The sequence below is a fragment of the Nyctibius grandis genome, chromosome 20 (assembly GCF_013368605.1).
Source record: "Nyctibius grandis isolate bNycGra1 chromosome 20, bNycGra1.pri, whole genome shotgun sequence".
NCBI classification, from domain to species: domain Eukaryota; kingdom Metazoa; phylum Chordata; class Aves; order Nyctibiiformes; family Nyctibiidae; genus Nyctibius; species Nyctibius grandis.
In genome coordinates this window covers 4,336,567-4,358,957 of record NC_090677.1, presented here as the reverse complement: position 1 = coordinate 4,358,957, position 22,391 = coordinate 4,336,567, and the positions used below count along the sequence as shown (strand labels likewise).

Sequence of the window (22,391 nt, the reverse complement as noted above, 5' to 3'; positions counted from 1 at the left end):
TTGCTAAGCAAGACGCGGATGGGAAAGAGAGCTGCTTTTCATCCGAGCTGTATTACAGGCACAGAAGTGCCTGAAAACAGCCTTGTCTTTGCAGGAGTTTGAGAAAAGGGCAGGAGAGCGTACGGAAAAACTCCTGCCAAACTAACCAGCTGTGCCAGGCCAGGCAGGCAGTGCCCGGTGCTGGGCAGAAAAACGCTCTCTTCTGCTCACACACAAGAATAATTTCTTCTTCCTTTCCACCTTCTTCAGGGGTGTTTTGCTTTTTGCAATCTCTCTTCGTTCCCTCTGATCCTCGGCTACCTCGTGCTACATTTGTGGGGATGTCTCGTGTTTGAGCTGATCAGGCAGCGATGACCCTTCTTGGGGGGCTGCCAGGCTTGGCAAGCCTGGGCTGCACAGCGTGGGCTTTGGGTGGGACAGCGATGGCCCTAAAAAAAGTCACCACTCATGTGTACTCTGCAAAGATTTCCCAGCTTTTTAGTGGCTCCGTTTCTAGAAGGGCTTAGAGATCAGGCACGGGGCAGCCCAGACCTTCTCTGAACCCACAGCTCTGCCAGCCGAGCTGGGTGTGAGGAGAGGATGGATGGGAAGCAAGAGGAGAAGACAGCATGGCTGGAAAAGCCTGGGAAAACATCAGCGTGGTCCCCTCCTGACAGGTTTCTAGGGTACACAGTCAGCTGGCACTAAAACAAAAAATCCTACAGCCACCACCAAGAGAGCAAAAAACAACTCAAAGAAATCACCCGCGCCTCCCGGCTCGCTCTCAACCAACAATATAAGGTCACCAAGCCAAACCACATGCGGGCAGCAAATGCCAGAATTAAGGTTCCTGCGGTAGCCTTGATTCAGGGGGTTCTTGGGATGCTCTGCTCCCCGAGTGCAAGATAAAGAAATGCTTTTGGGGTGAAAAGGGGTGGAAACATCCCTTTGGAGCAGGGGATGAGAGCCCTGGCCCCCGAGCCTGCTTGCCGTACACACAGGGGTTCACCCAAGTTAAGGTTTTCCCAGATGCTGATCCATTTCTTTGTGCATTTCCCCTTTCCTGAGTGCAGACCTGGCTCTGACCCATGGGAGCCCCCACATCTCCCTGGAGCCTCCAAGCTCTGACCAGGCCCATACGTCCTTGCCCTGACATCACCAGCATCACGCCCAAGCCCAGGCGATGCAAAGTATTCCAGAAATAAATCGCATCTCCCAAGGGCCTCAAGCCCAGCACCCAAATCTAGTGGAAACCTGTGACCTTATTCCCTCCGTATCCCAGCTCATTGCCTGCAAGGGGAGGAGCACAGCTCCTGTCCCTCTCTGGGACCAGGCATGGTCCTGGCAAACCGGAGCCGGGAGCTCACCTACGTAAGCATGCACCCACGTCTTACCGGTGAGCGTCTGGCTGCTGCCTACACAAACCCGCACAGCTTTGGGATGGCGGCTGCCAGAGCAGACCCTGGCAGTCCCCACAGCCCTGCCTTTTCCCTCTTAAACTCTTAATTTTAAGTTGGCTCGATCCAAATCTGTACTTGCCAGCAGACTGCCCAGCCATGGACCAGTCTAACAGCTCTCCATCACTCTTCTAGCTCCCACATCTCTGCAGGAAAGTCAGCGTGACGAAGCTTTACCTCCAGCACACAGGCTAAAGCTGGGCTCTTCCCTACAAGCCCCAAGGGCCAAGCCAAGTTGTCGCGTTGTGGACGGTTGGCACAATATTTTCCCAGCCCTCATCCCTGAGCTGGGGAGCTGCTGGCCTCGGGCACAGCCCGTCTGGGGCACAGGAGGGTGCACGGGAGCAAAACGATGGGTGCAAACCGCTCTGGGGATGTGACCCAGTGGGGCATGGAGAGGAGAGTCGCCATCAGGTAAGAGATCTTACTGAGGAGGCTTTGGGAAGCTGGTTTGCAATCACGGCTTGCAGATCTGGCTGAGAAACCCGTGGCATGTCTGAACCTGAAACCAGGTCAGCAAAACGCCTAACCCAGGAGGACTTTTGGCACAAGCAGGGTGAGGGTGTTAGACTTCCCTGCAAAAAAAAAAAAAAAAAGGCAATGCTAGTGCAATACTGCAGCTCATGTTGAGGTGTTGGAGCGAGTCCAGAGGAGGGCGACCAAGCTGGTGAAGGGTCTGGAGGGTCTGACCTACGAGGAACGGCTGAGGGAGCTGGGGGTGTTTAGCCTGGAGAAGAGGAGGCTCAGAGGTGACCTTATTGCAGCCTACAACTACCTGAAGGGAGGTTGTAGTGGAGTGGGAGTCGGCCTCTTCTCCCAGGCAACTAGCGATAGGACAAGAGGACACAGCCTCAAGCTTCGCCAGGGGAGGTTCAGGTTGGACATTAGGAAGCATTTCTTCTCAGCAAGGGTCATTAGCCATTGGAATGGGCTGCCCAGGGAGGTGGTGGAGTCACCATCTCTGGAGGTGTTTAAGAAAAGCCTGGACATGGCACTTAGTGCCATGGTCTAGTTGCCATGGTGGTGTCAGGGCAACGGTTGGATTTGATGACCCCAGAGGGCTCTTCCAACCTGATTGATTCTGTGTGATTCTGGTATCTGGGCGGAGATTCAACCAATTATCCACTTTCCTTGGGGGAGAGGGAATAATCAAAAAGCCCCAAATGACAGTCAATTCAGCAAAACCACATTTCTGGTCAATACAGAAGAACCAAACCTCAGCAGCCTGGGGGAGGATTTTGGACCTTCTCTAGTGTGTGGTTATTTATCGCTCCCAGAAAAGCTTCACACAACGTGTGTGTGCATTCCCTACAGGTGCCATCGCTGGGGCCGCGGTACTGTGTGTCCCTGGTGCTACCTGTGCTAGATTTCTTTGCCAGATGGCTTTGCAGTCTAGTTCAGGGCACTACTTAGCAGATAAAAATCCCACCTCTGTGCTTTGCCTGCTGGCAAAGCAGACTCACTCCTGTCACCCTGTGTCACAGAAAACGTGGCCGGGAGGACCTTGGACGTCAAAGCAAGCCAAAAATCCATCAGGCTGGACAGAGGGTGGCTGTCTGTCCAGCTTCTAGGTGGTAATCACCCGTGTCGCTTCTCTGTCTCATCTTGTGTGCTGCAGGGAAGATGAGCACAGAGGACGCTGGCAACGGGACCTCTCCCACCCCACCTCTCCTTGGGCTTCTGCTTTCAACCACGGAGCTGGTCCCACCCATTACCGCATCCCCCGAGAAGGCAGACTCACTGCCCATCATCGTCGCGCTCGTCTGCATCCTCCTCCTGGCGACCTTCCTCATCATTGTCACCCTCTGCAAGCCGGCGGCTCTGGACCAGTCCCGCTCCAGGCCCCACGAGTGCATGCCCCATCACCCACCCGATGCCAGCGAGCCCCAGCTGAGGCTCTGGAAGCGGCTGGGCTCCCTGCGATGCTCCATCAACACCTTCAGGAGGAGTCGGCCGGCGTCCCAGAGCCAGCTCGCCTGCCCCAAGAGCCACTCTGCCAGCCAGGACTGGGACATCACAGAGTCCACCAAAATGTGATCCTGCTCTGTGGGAACTAACTCGCCCCGCACCGCTATTCTTTCCCAAGCTTTGGTTCAAGGTTCAGTTCCCTCCTCAAGCAGCCCCTGGTATCCTGGGCATCCGGGCAGAGCCCCTTTGAGCAGCTCATTTCCAGGCAGTGGCTCTGCAAAGCAACAGGAGATTTTTCTATTTCAGGTTTCTGAACACTTTCCAGGTTACTGTTTCCTAGCAGGAGAGGTGGAGGCAGCCGAACTACACCCCCACGCAGCTATCATCGGGCAGTCCAGAAAAATATCGCCGCTTAATTTCTTTTGGAAAACATTGTGCAAGTTGTGAGGCGCCTGAACAAACAGCCTGGGTGAGAGCAGAACAACCTGGCTGCCCCAGAGACGTGTCCTGGAGGAAACCCGCTCCACAAAAAGCAATCCAGATGAGATTGCCCCCAAGATGTGCTCCTGAGCAGGCGGAGGAAGGCTCGTGCCCATCGCGTGCTGCCTGGTCCTTGTCCCCTGCTCCCCACGCAACGAGCCGTGGGTTGATGCTTGGAAGGATGCACTCTACAGCTGTCTGCTGGAAACCTGCTTCACTAAACAAGCAGCAGGAGCAGGTAAACGTGCCTGTAAAGGCATTAAAGAGGGGTTTTGAGGCTGGCGGCCGCTGCCAGCTTGGAAAGGCACCGCGCAAGGCCGAGCCGTGCACTGCTGCTGGGAAAGGGTACAGCAGCCAGCGGGTAAGCTGACGTGCTTGAAGGAATCAATAGGAAAAGGAAAAAGGGGTTGAATTCTTCCAGCTCTGCAGCTCACACTACATTCAGCCACCGAGTCTGTCCCTTTGGGTGAAGTCTCCATGCCCAGCAAGGCCCCGTGATGAGCACCAGACCCTGTTTCTCTGGGTTTCACATGGTTTCTGACCCTCATGGGGTGCAGCTCTGCATCAGGACCTCCCCGGGGCTGCCTGGGACGTTCCCGCTCTCCTCTGGCCCTGGGCTGCTGGGCTTTTGGAGAAGGGGATGAGGGAAACCTTCCAAAACTCTCTTGTTGCCATAGGGACACGGGGATGGGTTTGAAGGGGGAGACTTTCAGTACAAATGGGTCACACTAAACGTGTAAATTAAACTAAGCCCAAGGACTGCAGGCAGCTGCCTGACCCCAGAGACAGGCAAGGTGCTTCGGGCACCACGTACACTGTGCCACGGCACGACAGGCGACGAGGAGCCGCAGGGTTCGTGCCTGGGGACCGGCCACCCCCAGCACGACGCACGGCTCCCAGCAAACCTTTGTTGCAAGAGGCAAAAGGCTCCTTTCTTCTCTCCCGGTGACTCACCCTGCCCGCGAGAGCCAGGGACAAAGCTGCCCCTTTCCCTGTGCCGGGAGAGGTATTCAAGGCAGGAGGAACCTTCCCAGGGCCCTCTGCAAAGAGCCTTTGGTGCCCGCTCCAGAAGAGCCCTGGGTTTGAAGGGATGCTGGAAGGCCTCGGCGGCTGAATGAATGCCCGCATTCATTCGGTGCTCACTGAGCCATTCAGCTCTGCCCACCGCTCCCTCAAAGAGCAACAGAAAGGAAAGCAAAGTCCAAATGCTTTTCTCCCTCCATTTTTCCCCCCCTCTCAGAGCATCTCTTTGCATACTCTCTTTGCCCTCCCCCTTGAGATCTCCGCTCTCGGTCCCTTCTCCACTGGGAGGAGGGAGAAAGTGGGGACACAGCCAGGCAAAGGAGCCTGGCCAACACAGAGCTTGGCTTTGCCCCTCTTAGGTGCAGAAATGGGGTGAATTTCTTATTTTTCCCTTGTGCTTTGCTGTCCTCTCCCCAGTGCTCACAGCCTGGGTTAGCAGGGGAGCGTACAAGAACACATCTTGCCCTGGCCTGGAGGAACAGACCGCCGATGTGGACAGAAAACATCCTCCCTGGGCTTCCAGCAGCTCACAGCCATGGTGCCAGGGCAGGGGACCCCCTTCGCCCACCCAGGGGACCCCCTTCTCCCACCCAGGGGACCTGGTGGGAGAGAGCCACGTGCCTGTACTATGCTGCTGGCTGCCGCGATGTCCTCGGGGACGCTGACTTCGTAGCTGCTCTGAAGGAAGATGGGTCGGTTGTCATTGACATCCAGGACAGTCACGTAGACGGTGGCAGTCCCGGTGCGCCGGTTCCCAGTGGGGCCGTTGTCTATATGGGAGAGAAAAAGATGAGGGGAGGTTCGGTCACTTCCATCTCCTCCTTGTACAGGTGGTTCTCAGCCCTCGGCTGCTGAAAATAACAGGACTAAAAATTTCTAAGCTGAAATCCTCTGTCTTTTCCACAGCTTCCAAATCCCACACTGAACCATGGGGCTATTTTTTCTGCCTATCCCGAAACAGAGAGGAAAAGCCAAACCACCTCCAAGCTCTGCTGTGGAGCCAGTGCCCAGTGAGGCTGGAAATGCAACTGGTCATTAAGGAGGGTTTGCAACTCCATGGACTAAGAGGGTGATGTATGCTGGAAGGGAGTGCCGGGGGTCAGGGATCTGGGGGATGAAGGTGGGCAGGGTCTGCACAGCAGCATCTCCGGAGACAGTCTGCACCCCGACTTCTGCAGGGGGATGGTGTGGATCTGGTTGGCTGCCGCTGGCCCCGCTGAAAAGCAATGTCCTGATGAGTTTTCTGTAGACCCAGCTCAGCTCACAGCCCAAGAGCACCAGGACTGGTTGATGTTCAGTAGGTAAGGGCATGGCAGCATGGCTCTTGCATGTGCCACAAAGGATGAGGCAACAGGGAGCATAGATTGGGTTTGGTTTTCCAACATGCCTGATACAAGTGAGCACTAAACCCACCCAGATGGAGCCCGTGGGATCTGGTGACCAGGAAAACACAGGCAGTCTGATGCCCACCCCATGGGTAGAACAGACCCTTTACCACTTGGGATCTGGTCCTGCATCCCTGTTGCAGACCCCGTGGCACCTGCAATGCCATGCCCTGGACATTTCTGACCAGGCCACTTATTTCTCCTTTCAAAAGGGACATCCAAGTCTTCTGTAAACAGGCACATCATTATAAAGCTCTAGGGATGACAGCCAAGATGCGTTTGGCACGCAGGCCTGCTGCCTGTGCCAGGCGGCTCTGCATTAATCAGCAGCCCCTGAGCCAAGGGCTGGCATGGCATTAGGGGATCGATGCTGTGGCGCTGGCATTTCTGGGTGGAGGTCTCCCCTGGAGAGCACAGAGCCTCTCGGGAATGGGGGTCTTGTCTGCCCTGGAGGAAGGAAGAAGCCTCAGGGCTGGATGAGCCTGAGGAGTGAATTTACTGTCTGCAAAGTCATTGTGGAACCAGGATATATTAATGCACACGGGTTGTGAAATGCTAACACCAAGCACAGGCTCTGGTTTATAGAGCACCTCAAAGGCTGCTGTCTCTCTGCCACGCTTCCAAGGCAGCTTGGCACGTGCAGGGCCACCCCGTGTGGCTGCGTGGCAACGGGACCAGTGGGAAATCCTTACCGATGGCCTCCAGGATCAGCGCGTACGACGCCACGGTCTCTCTGTCCAGACTCACGACTGTCCTGACCACCCCATCCCTGAAGCCGACGCTGAATTTGCCATCCTGGTTCCCACCTGCAGCAAAGCACAAGGACCAGGTCACCCGGTTGTCTGGATGCAGGGAGCAACGCCCACGCTGCGGGGGATGCTGCAGCCTGGGCACAGGGTCGGCCCGACCGTGGGAATCGTGAGCAAGGCAAGCTGCGTAGGATGAGCTTGTAGCTTGTCCTAGACAAAGCTTCTCTGCGGCAAAAGTGGGCAGAGCTCCTTCTGCCTGCAGAAGTCTGTAGCAGTAGCTGCTACTGTGAGAAAAATGACTCTCGGGTGACGCTTCTATTTTTGCCCTCTTCCTGAGGGCTAAACGCCGCACGTGCAGTTTGCGAGGCAAAGCGTGGCCAGGGGTTTCCCCGGCCTCCTGCCACCAGCTGCTGCAGCTGCAGAGCGAGCCAGGCACTGCCCGGGCGGCATCGCTGCCCGCCTGCTCCCTGCCCACCCAAACCCACCTGCACGAGATGCCCTAAAGTTCCGGAGAGGCTTCCAGCCCTAAACGTGTGTTACCCCAACGCTGCCCCAGCAGCATGAAGCCCATCCTCATGCCTTTTCTGGCTGCATCCCAGTGGGGTGAGAGGACAGGGGATGTTGGGGGGTAAGGGGTCACCCCAAGCAGGACAAGGAATCACGGCGGAGCGGTCAAGGTGGGGAGCGAGCGGGGCTCTTCAGCAGAGAGCGATACCACATGGGGTTTGGAGGGGCTGGAAAATGCAGCGCTGGTGTGCAGAACACCCTGGCCATGGTCTGGGACAGCCTGCTGCTTTCCACCGCCAAAGGTCCCCTCGGCAGCATTTTGCAAGGGGTTCCTACCTGTGATGAAGTAGCTGAGCTCAGCGTTCAGCCCAACATCGGCATCCGTGCAGTTGAGCCGGACCACTTTGAAATCCCGGGCCACATTTTCGGGCAGCGACACGTTGTAGATGGCTGGGAAGAAGGTGGGGCTCTCGTCGTTCACGTCCAGGACTGAAAGGGGGAGCAGAGCTGAGTGCCTCCCCAGGGCTGCCCCTCCTGCAGACACCAGGCTGGTGTCTGCCGGGCTCCCGAAACCACCCGCCTGCTGCTTGGAGCATCCCAGGGAACGCTCCCTGCCATTTGGGGAGGGAGGTGCCTGCAGACTGGCTGTAAGGACTGCTCCCCATGGCTGCAGGCTGTATTTGGTTGCCTCTGATACATACACATCACCCCCCTCATGTCCAAAGGAACCTTACACAACTGTAATTAAAGTTACTGTTTGCACCAAACTCATTTCCATCCCCATTCAGAGGGAAAACTGGGGCTTTAATAGAAGCTCAGTATTTCCTGGTGTATGGCAGAGGGCTCTGGAGCTACAGGACCAGAAGCTGCTTTTTCCAAACCCAGGCCTGAGGGGAATCCTGGGTCAGTTTATTTCCAGATGATGCTTATCCTCAGCACTAGGCTCGTGCAAAGCCAGTAAATAGAAATGCATTACATTAAAGCCAGGCCACATAACGAGGATCCAGCTCTGAAACTGGGATTACGTGGGCTGTCCAAACACGCAGCTGATGTGAACCACACGCTGAAGCAAAAGGGAGGTCAAAAGAAAAAGAAACACTGGGAACGGAGGAAAAAGGATACAGAATTTGGGGGCCCTGCCAGAAACACCATATTTTCCCCATCTCTGCACTATGCTGACACCACAGCGGGCAGGACACGAAGCCTGTGGAATGGCAGCGTGATGGGCTGCCCTCCCTGTGTGCTGTCGTATGCAAGAACAGACCTAACGGGTCAGATCATATCTCCATCTGACTCCGCACTGTCTCTCCTATATAAACCACATCTCCTCCGGTGAGGTGTCCTTGTCACCCACTTTTTTGGGACCTCTGCGGCTGGGCAGGGCTTAGAGGGGTCTTGGTGCACCCACCTTTGACGGTCAAGGTGCTGGTAGAGCTCTTGGAGGGCACGCCAGCGTCGCTGGCCACCACCCGCAGGTAGTACTCGGCGATCCTCTCCCTGTCCAGCACAGCGGTGGACGTGACGAGCCCGCTGGTGCCGTTGATGAGGAAATCCATGCGGGGCATCCCCACCTGCATGCGGTACGTCACCTGCCCATTCGGACCCTCGTCCAGGTCGATGGCCACTACCTGGTGGGGAGAGCAGAGGGAAGGGGTGATGTGGGGGAGCCTGATTGTCTCCTGACCGGTGAAAATCCCAGTACATAAACCCTGAGCATTTCTTTGCCCCCAGAGATGCTGGGTTGGAAAAAAAGGGGCCTCGAGGCATCCCTCTTGCTGGGAATGGGATGCCACAACCCCTTCTGCATCCTCACTGTCGCATTGCTAGAGGATGGAGAGGATGGAGAGGATGGAGAGCATGCATTGCTAGAGGATGGTGAGCATGGAGAGCATGAATTGCTAGAGGATAGTGAGCATGGAGAACATGGAGAGCATGTATTGCTAGCCTGCTTTGCAGAAGTGATGGCAGCGACAGCAGCAGCTCCCAGACCAGGCCACGGCAGCAGTGGGGCACGCTCACCTGGAAGACGGAGGAGCCCGCGGGAAGGCCCTCAGCGATCTCGGCAGCGAAGGGCAGGTTTTGGAAAGTGGGGTCGTTGTCGTTCAGGTCCAGCAGGTTGACGAAAACCGTGGCGCTGCTGGTAGCTCGCAGGGGGGGCCTCCCACCTACGGAGACCAGGGAGGGGGTTTCAAGGTTAACGCCTCCAGCCATTTCCAACCCTTACCCCTCAAAGAAGCCCTCACTCCCTCTGCAGACAGTCAGGCAGGACGGGGCTGCCCCATCCAGACATTACCCTGTCTGTGTCACCGCTTGTGCCACAGCCCATGGGACTGATGGCAGAGTGCCCTGGCAGGGGGAAACTCTCCCTGGCAGCAGGCAGGCCAGACAGACCGACAGCTACCCATGCACGCGGCTAAAAAACAATAGCAACCCCAATCTCTCCTTATCCCTGTTCTTCTGGCAGGCCGGAGGGGATGATGGCCTTGGAATAGTGCAGAGGCGATGCAAAAACAAGGAGGGGCAGAGTTAAGGTTATAGTTGCCTCGTAGTGTGCTCCAGCTATGGCAGAGCAAGAAAAAAGAGGAGGAGGACAAAAGCTGGGCTTACAGTCGGTGACCGACACCACGATCCTCCGCATGAGCTGGGCCTCCTGGGCGTTGGGGTTCTCGCGGTCCAGCAAGACGCCGGTGGTGCGGATCTTGCCTGTGGTGCTGTTGAGGCTGTAGAACTTGTTGGGGGGTCGGATGCTGTACACCACCGTGCCATTCTCCCCCAGGTCCGGGTCGATGGCCACCACCTGCCATGGAGAAACAGCAAAAATTAAAGCAGAGTGACGGGATTTAACTCCCACAGTGCATCCCCATGTAGATTCACCAGTGTCTAATAAGGAGGCTGAGCTCCCATGACAGGCTTCCCCATATCAGCACAGAATCAATCAGGTTGGAAGAGACCTCCGAGATCATCGAGTCCAACCATTGCCCTGACACCACCATGTCAACTAGACCGTGGCACTAAGTGCCATGTCCAGGCTTTTCTTAAACACCTCCAGAGATGGTGACTCCACCACCTCCCTGGGCAGGCCCTTCCAATGCCTAATGACCCTTGCTGAGAAGAAATGCTTCCTAATGTCCAACCTGAACCTCCCCTGGCGAAGCTTGAGGCTGTGTCCTCTTGTCCTATCACTAGTTGCCCGGGAGAAGAGGCCGACTTCCACTCAGCTACAACCTCCCTTCAGGTAGTTGTAGACTGCAATAAGCAGCAGCAAAAATTTCTCCTTCCTCCACACAGCTGTATATTTTCATGATACTTCCAGGGATTTTGCACCCTTGAGACCTCTACTGTGGTGTTAAATCTCACTAACGTTGGCCTGCAAGCCCAGGAGGTGATGGCCTGGCGAGAGAGACACGAGCACGCAGCAATCAAACGGGCTTTTCTCCTTTTAAATAAAGCCAGCTAGAAAACAAGTGCCCTTCAGAAAAATAAAATAAAGGGGACAAAGCGGTGTGCTGAGGAACTTGTGCCACCACATCGGAAATGCTGGGAATAATTCACCAGTGGGGTTCTCCTCCATGCCACGCGTTCGGTGTTTTAGTGTTCTCCCGGTGATATTTTTAATCACAGAGGACATTTACATTAACAAAACCCCCAACTTCATTACACTTGTAACTTCCCCAGCCCCTGCTGCTTGGCCCGTTGCTGAATTTACATCCTATCGGTGACACAATAATTATTTTCCCAGCAACTAATTGGGATGTCAAAGGCAAAACGACTTCACGCAGGCGCCGAGCAGCGGGGCTGGTGCCACACAGGCGAAAGAAACCCGCCGTGCTCTGGCTCGGGCTGTGCTGCCAGCTTTCTCCCCCCCCCCACCACCTCCTTTGCTTTTGCAGCCTTCCTCCTTATAGGATTTTGTGGATTCTCTTCACTTTTCCCTCATTTATTTTCCGTTTCGTGCCCGTCATTTTTCTCCCGCCGTGATGGAGTACAAGCCTCCCTCTCTCCTTCTCTTTTATTTCACTGGAGGGACTTGAAAGGCTGTAAATCAACATCTTTCAGAGAGGTCCTTGAAGGAGGTCGCAGGCGAGGCTAAGAAAAGGAGAATTTGGCCAAATCCCACACAATTTGGGGAGAAAAAAAATATCTCAGCAGAGAGGAGAAACACATGGGGTGGGCAGCAGCGAGGAGGCTCAGGAGTAACCTCTTAAATGGGCTTCTGCAAGATGATGCTTGGCTGGAGGTGACACAGGTTAGGGGGTGACACTGGTTTGGAGGTGACTCCCTGCTCCAGCAAACAGGTGACAACCTTGCTGGATGAAAGGAAGAGGTTTTTAGGGCAACAGCTGCCTTCCCTCGCACGTACCGTGGTGACATCTGAGTTGGGGGGGGTCATTTCCACCAGGTTAATGAAGTACGGCTCGTCCTTCCAGGTGGGATAGTTGTCGTTGATGTCCAGCAGCGTGATGTTCACCTGCGAGAGAGCAAGCAAGCGACGCTGCATCAGTGGTGGTCCCCAGGACAGCACGGCGTGTTCCCGGGATGTACAGCAGCTCCAGGTACCCAACGCATGTTCAACCCCTCCAGAGGCAAAACCCATGGAAAAACAACCTCCTGCATCTTCACAGCTGCGGCTCCTTGGCATATCTGATCCTGGTTTGGCTCACGGGTACTTATCACCTTGCAGGTGCAACAAGGTGTTTTCAAGCAGCTGCGTCACTGGGGGTTGGGTGAAGCAGATCGGTCACGGTGGTGGGGGAGAGGGTGCAGCGGGAGCAAGGCAGGAAAGGAAGGAAAAAACTGAGTGACTGGTAAAAAAAAGGAATAAATGAGAAATTGGGAGAGGGTACAGAAACAGGGGGTGGGAGGTGCAAAGACAGGGGAGAGGACAGTGTTGCCTGTCTTCATTTTCAGCATGAGAAACAGCATCTAAGTGACAGCAGTGAGCCCGGGGGATGCATCCTATCACCCCCCAGTCTCTCACCTCCCCACATCACCCGTTTCCATCCAGCCTGGAAGTCTATCAAGGTGCCAGAGGGAAGGGCTGCATTCAAGGGAAAGGAGGGGCAGAGGGGCAGGAGGGACCCCCTGGTGCCTGCCACCCCCACGCAGGGGCTCTTGGTGGAGTTTCTCCTGGGGTCTTCTGTGCTCCCACGTAATGGGGTCCTGCTGCCGCACCAGCCCGAGCTGCTGGTGCCACCCCGTGGTAGAGGAGGCAAATCTGGACCCCACAGTCTCCAGAGATGTGCCCTGGGCACAAGCCAAGGCACCGGTGTGGTCCCTGGGGCAGGTCGGTGACCCACCGCTACCCTGAGTGCCCCAAGCACTTGTCCATCACCCGGGGACCCGGCAAAGCATCTGAACGGTCCCTTATTCCCAGATCAAAAATGATTATAGGGAACAGCTTTGAGTCCCAAGTGTCTATCCTTGCTAATGACAGCAGACAACTTTAATGGGCCACTCACTTCTCATCGAGTTTTAATATTCTTTAACTTTTTAGGAACCATGATGCATTTTTCCCCCTAATTTCTATCTGTGTTGCAAAAACCTTGTTTTGCCTTTCAATAAAGATATTAGGAGAACATCATCTCACCCGGAGCCCCGAAGGGGAACCCAACATCCGACAGGCCATGCCGTTGCCCGGCCAAGACCATGTGCCTCTGGAAGGCTCCGTAGGGAGCTTTAGTTTGCTACCTGGATCATACACATCCTGATGGCCCTCAGCAGTAGCGACAATTATTTTAGGGATCTCCTCAGCACAACCACAATATTTCTCTGCGTCGTCCTCTGTTGCGTGGGACATCTCTCCTACAATCCAATCAAGTGTCCCAAGAGCAGGAGCACCCAAACGCTACAAAATGTTCAAACCAACATGGTGCCATGAGCAGTGAGAGATGGATCCTCAGCTCTTGACCTCCTGATATTTCCAAAGACTTTCCAAACCCTTTGCAAACGACGGGTCTCCCTGATGTCTGCGAAGGGCAAGGCAAATCAGAAGGCTTCAATCTGCAGTACAATGGCCTGCACCTCCACCAGAACCTTTTCTGAGGAGCCCAGGAATCACAAAGCGGTTGGAAACCCTTGATCCAGGCAGTTATGTGAATAGTAGTCATCAGGAACAACTAAGCGTGCCTGCAGGCTCTCCAACTAAGCATTTGCTCAAGAGGCATGAACAAAGGGAACTGTGCTGTGGGTGGAATAGGTACCTGTCACTGCTTTCGCACGGAGAGCTGGACACGTAAAGCTCTGGAAGGTCAAGTGGCTCCTGGGTGAATGGTTTGTCAGGAAAGGGAGCTTGATTTTAAGGACTTCACAGCCCAGACAGTCATTCTGCAAGGGCTGTGAGTAGCGATGGGGGCAGCCCAGAGGGCAGACACCACTGTATGCTCCTCACCCATTCACACAGCTAAAATTAAACACTGCTAGCATGGGGAACTGGGCAGCCCTCCCCAACACCAGCCCCAGGCGGGCACCAGTGGCTCAAGGAGATGGGAATTGCTCCTTCACACACTCACCATAGCAATGCCTGTCTTCTGGTGGTGGCCCACGCCTCCATCCACCGCCCGGACAATGAGAATGTATTCAGATTTGGCCTCCCGGTCCAGCAAAGACGTCGTCGTGATTTCTCCTGCAGCCACAGGAGATGAGAGGGATTAGAGATGTTGTATGGTGAACAGGGGCACTGGTGAAAAAAAGGGACACTCAAAACCAGAGACAGGGTCCTTCACAAATAGGCCCTTTCTTCTGATTCAGCTTCAAATAGATGGACCCTGGAAGGGTCAGCTTGTCAGCAAGCTCCTGCAAACTTCATGTTGTGCTCTTCCCACGGGAGCCCGTGTAATGATTGCCTGTGATCCCTCAGGCTTGTTTCTGCCCATAATGAACCCAAAATGATGCCAGCAAGGGAAGGCATCTCCTCAGCTAACGTAAGCCCTTTGGTATCACTCCCACCAGGAGCTGAGCTTCCACCGATGCCTCTGCCAAAGCTCTCATGGTGACCAAGCAAGTGCTGGTGGCTGAAATCTGGTGAATCCCTTAAATTGGGTGTCTCCAAAGGAGGTTGTGTGGGGGAGAGGAGGGGAAGGCAGGGGAAGTAGAGAGGGTGAAAGAGGAAAAGTGATGGGGAAGAAAACCAGAGGATATTGAGGAGAGGGAACTGAAAGCAAAAGAGAGCACGTACAGAGGCTCACCTGAGCGAGCATTGATCCGAAAATGCGAGGAGCCCTCCAGGGAGTAGATGATCGACTCCTGCCCGTACTCCCTGGACCGGTCCATGTCTGTGGCGTTGAGAAACAGCACCGTGGCTCCTTGGGGGAGGCAGAAACAAGGGCTGGGATGCGCATTCACAGAGCAGCAATCCCCAGCTGCCCTGTCCCCAAACGCTGCTCCTGCAGGTCACCCAGCCAAAGGGTCCCCTCACTGGCACGCACAGTGGGGCCAAACCCCCAGAGCCCACAGCTATGAAACTCTGCCAGGTCTCTGGCTTCTACCTCCCCAAAAAAGCCATCACTCGTCCCATTCTGGCTGTAAGACCCCCAGGGACCTTCTGCTAGCCTGGAGAAGGAGCAGGGGCGTGCTCTGTACCTGCCATAATGTCTTCCATGACGGTTATAACGTAGGAGGGCTTGCTGAACGTCGGTGGGTTGTCATTTTCATCCTGAAGCAAAGAGAAGTTCGAGAGGCCGGTTGGGAAAAAGGCAAGATAGCCAAGTAGCTGCAAAAGTCTGGTACAGGGATGCTCCTGGCCAACTGCATCTCAAGACGTGATCGGCTCAAGACATCAGCGTAAGGAAGGTGGCCTTAGGGGAAGGCACCAGAGGTCTGAGCACAAGGTTTCACTGCGGAGGCAGCTGAGGTTAAGCTAAGGTGATTGTCAGTGACTTTGCTGAGTCAGAGCAGGGGCAATACTGACTATCTCTTTACCCAGCATCCTGGGCAATAGGCAACAGGTCTGAGGAACCACTGCTCTTTGCAGCCAAGCAACCTCTAAGCTGCTCTTGCCTCCACCGCAAGCCCTGGGAAGACTCAAATACTGCATGAAACACAGCAGCGTAGCGCACAGACCCTCTCCTCCCTCTTGGAGTGGCATGTGAGTGGCTTAGTGCTCCGGGTCACCCCGGCCATGAGCCCACCAGGCAGACTGGACTGGCCAGGGGCACTGCTGAGCTTGGGCTGCCTTTGTTTAAGTGGAGGAATGCTGTGGGTGTTTGCAGCGAGAGCAGCTACAGCATTTTGGGGAGAAGCTGGTTTGCATACCAATGTGCTCCCTCCAAGCCTGTCTCTGCCAGAGACTACAGCCGGCCTGGTGAAACCAGGCAGGAGCAATTGCTCAAAACATCCCTCAAAACAGATTTCAGACCAGTTTAAAGCCCCCCGGGGGGCCTTTAAATGCTGTTTAAGCAATGTTAAGAATCTGCCTTAAATGAACCAAACCCAACCGCCTACAGAGGGAGGATGGAGCCGCCAGGACATTAAAACACTGTTATGGACTTTGCTGTTTCCCTGGGGCCATGCTGGAGATGTTTTCTACCTGGAGACCACCGATGGACCTGCAGGCTCAGCTGCTCCTGCTGCCACTGAACTTGACAGTTGAGGCAATTTCACATGCCAACGATGCCCATCGTACTGCAATTAAATTGCCATCCTCTGCTCTCATCGCCGGAAGCAGGTGGTCTTTAATCAGCCTTTGCATCACTCAGCTTCCACCGCATCTCCTCTGAGGGCAATGAGGAAATTCCCTGATGCCTGGGGCGCCCTCCGCATGGCCCTCCTCCTCCTCCTTGCAGACCTGGGTCGGGGTCATCGCCCCAGGGCAAACCCAGGAGGTCTGGGCAGGTTAAAGGCATCCGTGTGCCGCTCGCAGCCAGACCCGGGTGGGGCTGTGCCACGGTCCAGGCTGGGTGGAAGCAAGCCAGAGCAGATGCCATGCCATTTTGTTAGCGGTCCTGAGCTCATCAGGCCATGCTCAGCACTTCCACGGCCCGGTAAGCCAGCTCTCCATCTGGCCAGAGCTGGCGTGCACCTGCCTGCAGAGCGCTGTGTGGTTTTTCTACTTGAGAAGGACATTTCCCACGTCAGCAACATGAACTCCAAAGCTCCCTGCTGCAAACCTTCCCCCCATGTGCCTCCTGTGGCACCTGCAGCGATGCCAGACAGGACCTTCTTCCGCTCCCACAGGAGAGGGCATCCAGCTAAACCACCTTGCTCATGATCCCACTTCGCTGACTTCCACAAAACCCCAGTTTCCCACGGTGCCCCGACCCTCAGCCTCACACAGTCATCATATCATCTTCAGGGATGCTGGTTCAGGTTGGACATTAGGAAGCATTTCTTCTCAGCAAGGGTCATTAGCCATTGGAAGGGGCTGCCCAGGGAGGTGGTGGAGTCACCATCTCTGGAGGTGTTTAAGAAAAGCCTGGACATGGCACTTAGTGCCCTGGTCTAGTTGCCATGGTGGTGTCAGGGCAATGGTTGGACTCGATGATCCCAGAGGGCTCTCTTCCAACCTGATTGACTCTGTGATTCTGTGGTAGCTGCAGACACTCACTCTGAGCACACAACCCCCTTTTCTCCAGACGTCCGCATGCTCTAAGGCACTGGCTCATCGCCCTGAACGGGGCGGCAGCAGCAGGAAGCGAGGCAGGAACTTATTAGCAGTGATATTTCCCCAGATCCTGGCGTGGTGCGCGCTATTAGTTCTGATTCGGCGGCTCCCTCCACAAAAGCGTATTGTCCCCTAATGGGAAATCTACAAGGCAAGTTTGACTTCTTTATTAAAAACCAACAACCAAAGGATGGAAAAAAATTACCTCCCTTCACACTCGCTCTTGTTCTGCCTTTTCACGGCTCTTGTTCCTCAAGAACAAGAGCATCGTGAGATGCTTCCTCCTCATTTTCTTCCTATTTTCTGGATTTTTTTTTCTTTTCTTTTTTCCAGTTGAGAGAAAATCCCTTTGATTGACAGTGGGAAAAGTGACAGCTACTTAAACCCCACTAGTACACAGACTCAAGCAGGAGGAGATGGCCCACTGAAGTGTGGTCTTTAGAAAGAGATGTTTATGCTGTCTAAAGCACAGCATGGGAAGGATGTATTTAACCGCCACTAAACCCCCTGGCACTGCCTTATTCCCCCTCTCCCGAGCACAGGGAGGAGAGGCGTGCTGATGGGACTTCATTCACATCCTACGGCACCATGGACTTCATCTTCTTCGCCTTCCCAGACTGATTTGCCGCCAGCCTGGCTTAGATCCCATCACCACCAGACTGACGGGTTATCAAGCAAACTGTCTCCATCGCTGATACCTCCCTCCTGACGTCCTCAAACCACAATGTGCCTCAAAGTGACAACCCGATCTAATCTTCCTGAGGAACGCTGCGATGCTTTACCTCTCCCAGCAGCAACCCCTCCTTGAGGGGGTTTACACCTACACCAGCGCGTGAGATGCACGGCAAAGCCCACAGCCTGGCTGGGACAGCCAGCACTGGGGAGATAAACAAGCAAATGCCCATGATTGATTCAGGGGCCCGTATTTCCAACACTACAAGTGCTAACTTGCAGCCAAAGCTCTGCAGTGAGCGCCTCTGGCTACAGGCATGGAGAGCATCCCAGCCAGGAGTCCCCTGCGAGCTCAGAGAAGGGCTCACCGGGTGCTCAGTGAACCTCCCCTGCCACAGAATCACAGAATCAATGAGGTTGGAAGAGACCTCTGGGATCATCGAGTCCAACCATTGCCCTGACACCACCATGGCAACTAGACCATGGCACTAAGTGCCATGTCCAGGCTTTTCTTAAACCCCTCCAGAGATGGTGACTCCACCACCTCCCTGGGCAGCCCCTTCCAATGGCTAATGACCCTTGCTGAGAAGAAATGCTTCCTAATGTCCAACCTGAACCTCCCCTGGCGCAGCTTGAGGCTGTGTCCTCTTGTCCTATCACTAGTTGCCTGGGAGAAGAGGCCGACTCCCACTGCGCTACAACCTCCCTGTCGAAAGCAGAGGCAGAGGGTAGATCTCCACCCTGTCCCCAGCTCTGCTCCTCGCCCCGGGGTTAGCTGGGGCTTCCTACCACATCGCTTCCAGCAGCTTCCCTGTGCATCGTGCACGGCCAAGGAGAGGGAGGAGGTGCATGGGGTCAGGACAGCCCATCTGCACTTGGCCGTGGTGACACTCACTCGCCCTCTGTCACTCAGACCTTACCACATGTCACGGACAGCATTTCTTTAACCAATATGTATGACACGTGTACATGAGACATATATGACACATATACACATATATGAGATGTATGTAGCTCCAGTCCACATGTACACATCCACGGGGCGGGAGGGTCTTGCTGGGTTATCGATGGATTAACGGCACTGCTATGGAGCGATGGCAGGGAACCACGAGAGGATCGCTGGGTGTTGTACTTACAAAGACCTCGATGGTGACGGGGACGGTGCTGTTGAGCGGCGGGTTGCCGGCGTCCTTGGCCATCACAGTCAGGTAAAGAACCCCGTTGACTACCTGCTCGTAGTCGAGGGGGTGGTTCACGCTGATCACTGAAAGGGTGCAAAGCGGGGTGGTCAGGGGGACATTCATGCACCGAGCAGGATGGTGGGCAGGCTCGGGGGGGTGGCCCATCCACACCACTTCCCCAGGGCCAACAGCAGCTGCTCAAGCTGGCGATGCCCCAAAAACACGAGCATGGGCTGTTACCAAGCTCCTTGCACTGGCATAACCCAGATTGAGCTGCACACCCACAAATGGCTCCGCAACGGCTCGCCTCAAGCCCTGCTGCAAGGGACTGTGTTGCAGGCGAGGTCAGGACAAGCAGAGGAGCTGCTGAAGCAGCTTTTTAAAGCCTGCTGGCACAACTGCTTGCAGGGGTGTGAGTGCTACTTGTCAGGGGCACTGTGGTCCCAGGACCAGCGCTTACCTCCATACCCTTCCGACACCGCGATGTCAAAGTAGTCGCGGAAGGCAGAGGCCTGCACGATGCTGTACGTGATGTGGTTGTTTGGAGGGGAGTCCTCGTCAGACGCCTGGGGAGCGAGCAGAGGGAGTCAGTGAGCATGGGAGCTGTGCTGGTGACGTGCAACGGGAGAGAGCTGAGGGGATGGGAGGTGCGGGCTGGGCGCAAGGAGAGTGGAAATGCGATGGAGGAAGATGCTCTCATCAGGGGCCCCGAGGGGGTTTGTAAACCAATCCCTCCACCCAGCAAGGGCTCGCCAGGTCCCCCTCTCCTGCCTCCCTGTGGCACTCATCCAGCCTGGCCCACGGAGGGACTGTCACGCTTTTGCATCACAGCAAAGTTCATTCTTGTGCTGAAGGAGCAAACACTCTTCCCTACCTGCCTTCCCCCCCCAGCAGAGGCTTACAGCTCCATCAACAACAGAGCACCTTCCCCTCGGTGCCTGCTGACCTCACTGAGCAGAGCAAGGCGATACGGAGGCAGCACCTGCGCCCTGGGAGAAGCCCCAGGTCCTGGGGATGCCGTATAGGCACGGCACTCATGGGAGAGGAGGAGGAGGGAGACAGCCTACAGCTGCAGCACCGCACCCAGCTGCACTTCGCAGTAAAGTACAAAGCATTTTTTAGGAGGGACAGCAGCAGGGATGGACGGGGACCTAACCTGCACCCCTCTCCCCACTGGTTCTCTCTGGTCCCTCACCCGGAGCCGGACCACCTGGGTGACGGAGGGCTCATTCTCCCGCAGGGCCCCCAGGTATGCCTCCTTCTGGAAGGTGGGGATGTTGTCGTTGACGTCGAGGATGTTGATCCGGACGCGCCCCGTCGTCTCCTCCCCGCCACCGTCCCGGGCGATGACGGTCAGGGTGTAGCGTTGCGTGGTCTCAAAGTCCAGCCGAGCCGTCAGGAGGATAACACCCGTGTCCTTGTCCAGCGAGAAACTGAGGGGACAGGAGAGAAGGGGGGGGAAAGCCCTCATGACCACACACTGGAGATGGAGAGATGGGGTGGAAGCAGCCTGACAGCTCACACCGCAGTGGGTGAAGTTCATGGCTTTCTTCTGAGGGATCTTTGGTCCCAGAGTATCTTCAGGAGCTCAGTGCGGGTGGTGGGGTAGAAACCTTCAGTGCTGCTCCACAGTCAGAGAAAGCAGGCTCAGAGGCCCCCAGATCCCTTCCACTGGGCAGCCCACGCATCCCCCCCAGCTGCCCACCACAAGTGGGTTGCACGCTATGCTCCAGGGCCAACAGCTCACTGGCAAATGCATTTATTGGTCCCAAGCAACGCTGGTGCCTTTAGGTCCCCATTCAGCAAAGTGACTAACCGTGCTGAGCATCAGGGATGTGCTCAAGTTAACTCACCCCTTTGGGAGACACCATAGTGGGGTTTGCATAGGGTATCTTGCAGGTAGGAGTTAATGAATACCCTTAATCAATCAAGTTGGAAGAGACCTCTGGGATCATCGAATCCAACCATTGCCCTGACACCACCATGGCAACTAGACCATGGCACTAAGTGCCATGTCCAGTCTTTTCTTAATTGCCTTGTGACTTCTTAGTGAGGTTAGAAGAGGATTTTGAAGAACCAAAGTCATTCTGGGGCTTCAGACACGCTTACCGGTCAGGGTCATCGCTGAAAAAATAACTGACTTTCCCATATGTGCCCACATCGTTGTCAGTTGCCTGAAAAAAGAAAAGTTAATTAATAAATGAAGGTACTTATTGGAATGTTGCATTACACACACTGGTGAAGCCATTACATCCTCTTGTGCACTGCTATTTATCACCTGAGATGTGGGGCTGGGGCTCCCTGGGCTCACCTGGGTTATCCCGCGCGCCCCTGACTCGCAGCCTGCTCTAGATCACAGCCCTCCATCAACATCTCTCACCATCGCACCCAAAAACTTTGGCGTAGAATATTTTATGCCTGCTTACCTCCCCTGACATAGTACGCGAATCTGGGAAGTGCGTGTGAGATAAAGGTCTCCATGGACAATTCTTGTGGGCCACCCATCCTCACCCCGTGAAGCCCAAGAGCTGGGACCCCGCATCCACAGCTCTTGCCATTCCCTGCACATTCGGGGCTGGCAGCGTGCCTGGGGCTGTGCGGAGAAAAATAAAAACCCCCCCTGCTTCAAAACTCCTGGATGCCCGTACGCCGTGGCAGCTGGTGAAGCTGGAGCAGGCTGGTCACGGCTAAGCAACCAGCACCTTCTGGGGAAGGTGTGCGAAACACACTGTGTCAGCTCTGGATGAGCCAGGCAAGATTTATGTCTGGTTTAAAGTCTTTTCTCTAATGAATATATAAAATATGCATGAGCGGCGGCAGGCAAAAGGAGCAGAAAATTTTATTTTTAGGTGAGGAAAGTGGAATACAAACCCCAAAATATCCTTTTTCTCCCCCAGTATATTTTCAAAATTGAGTCCTGTCTGGATTACTTGGACACCAACAGGTCTGTGAAAAAGCAGGGTCAAAGACACATTTTATGTCCAGATACCAGCAAAAAGCTGTATTTTAGGACTGGCATGGAACACAATCCCTTCCTGAAACCCTCCTGATTTATCGATGGCCTTGATTACCCTTGACAGCAGAGTAGGAGCTTGAGCACATCAACCAGCTTTACCCCCGTGTGCTGCTTACCTGCCACTCCACGGGGTACCAGAGGGGCAAAGGCATGAAAACTAGCCTGAATTAAGTCATTTTTATCCCTCCAAACGCTCACCCAACTCGAGTGGTAAATTCCTGCTGCTTTAAGCCAGCTGAAGGGCGTGCTGCTGGAGCCAGCCTTCCAGACCTACTGATCTTCCCGATTTTCCTCCCCGATACTAAGACGTGATTTACTTTTCGTGTGCATTGCAATTGCGTTCAGCAAAATGGAACAAACCTGCCAAAATCTACCCAGAGAGATGCCTGTCAAGCAAGTGGCACCTTCTCCTGGAGGGCCAAGCCCCATCTGGGGA

General features: G+C 55.0%; 2 protein-coding genes across 2 annotated transcripts in view; one reads left to right on the top strand and one right to left on the bottom strand.

Annotated features, from left to right (window-relative positions):
- Positions 1–22,391, bottom strand: part of CDH23 (cadherin related 23) — a 198,655-nt gene that overhangs the window by 43,915 nt on the left and 132,349 nt on the right. The window contains 14 exon segments of the mRNA XM_068416505.1: positions 5,469–5,617; positions 6,925–7,038; positions 7,825–7,977; positions 8,897–9,116; positions 9,508–9,653; positions 10,096–10,285; positions 11,849–11,956; positions 13,998–14,110; positions 14,673–14,789; positions 15,067–15,139; positions 18,895–19,022; positions 19,400–19,505; positions 20,135–20,372; positions 21,049–21,113. Coding sequence (XP_068272606.1) covers positions 5,469–5,617; positions 6,925–7,038; positions 7,825–7,977; positions 8,897–9,116; positions 9,508–9,653; positions 10,096–10,285; positions 11,849–11,956; positions 13,998–14,110; positions 14,673–14,789; positions 15,067–15,139; positions 18,895–19,022; positions 19,400–19,505; positions 20,135–20,372; positions 21,049–21,113 — 1,920 coding nt within the window.
- Positions 3,060–3,473, top strand: C20H10orf105 (chromosome 20 C10orf105 homolog). The gene has a single exon (XM_068416735.1). The coding sequence runs from the start codon at positions 3,060–3,062 to the stop codon at positions 3,471–3,473; it is 414 nt and encodes a 137-aa protein (XP_068272836.1).

What these genes read in the sequence shown, in the direction of transcription:
- C20H10orf105 (XM_068416735.1), top strand. Translation starts at nt 3,060, where the DNA reads ATGAGCACAGAGGACGCTGGCAACGGGACCTCTCCCACCCCACCTCTC.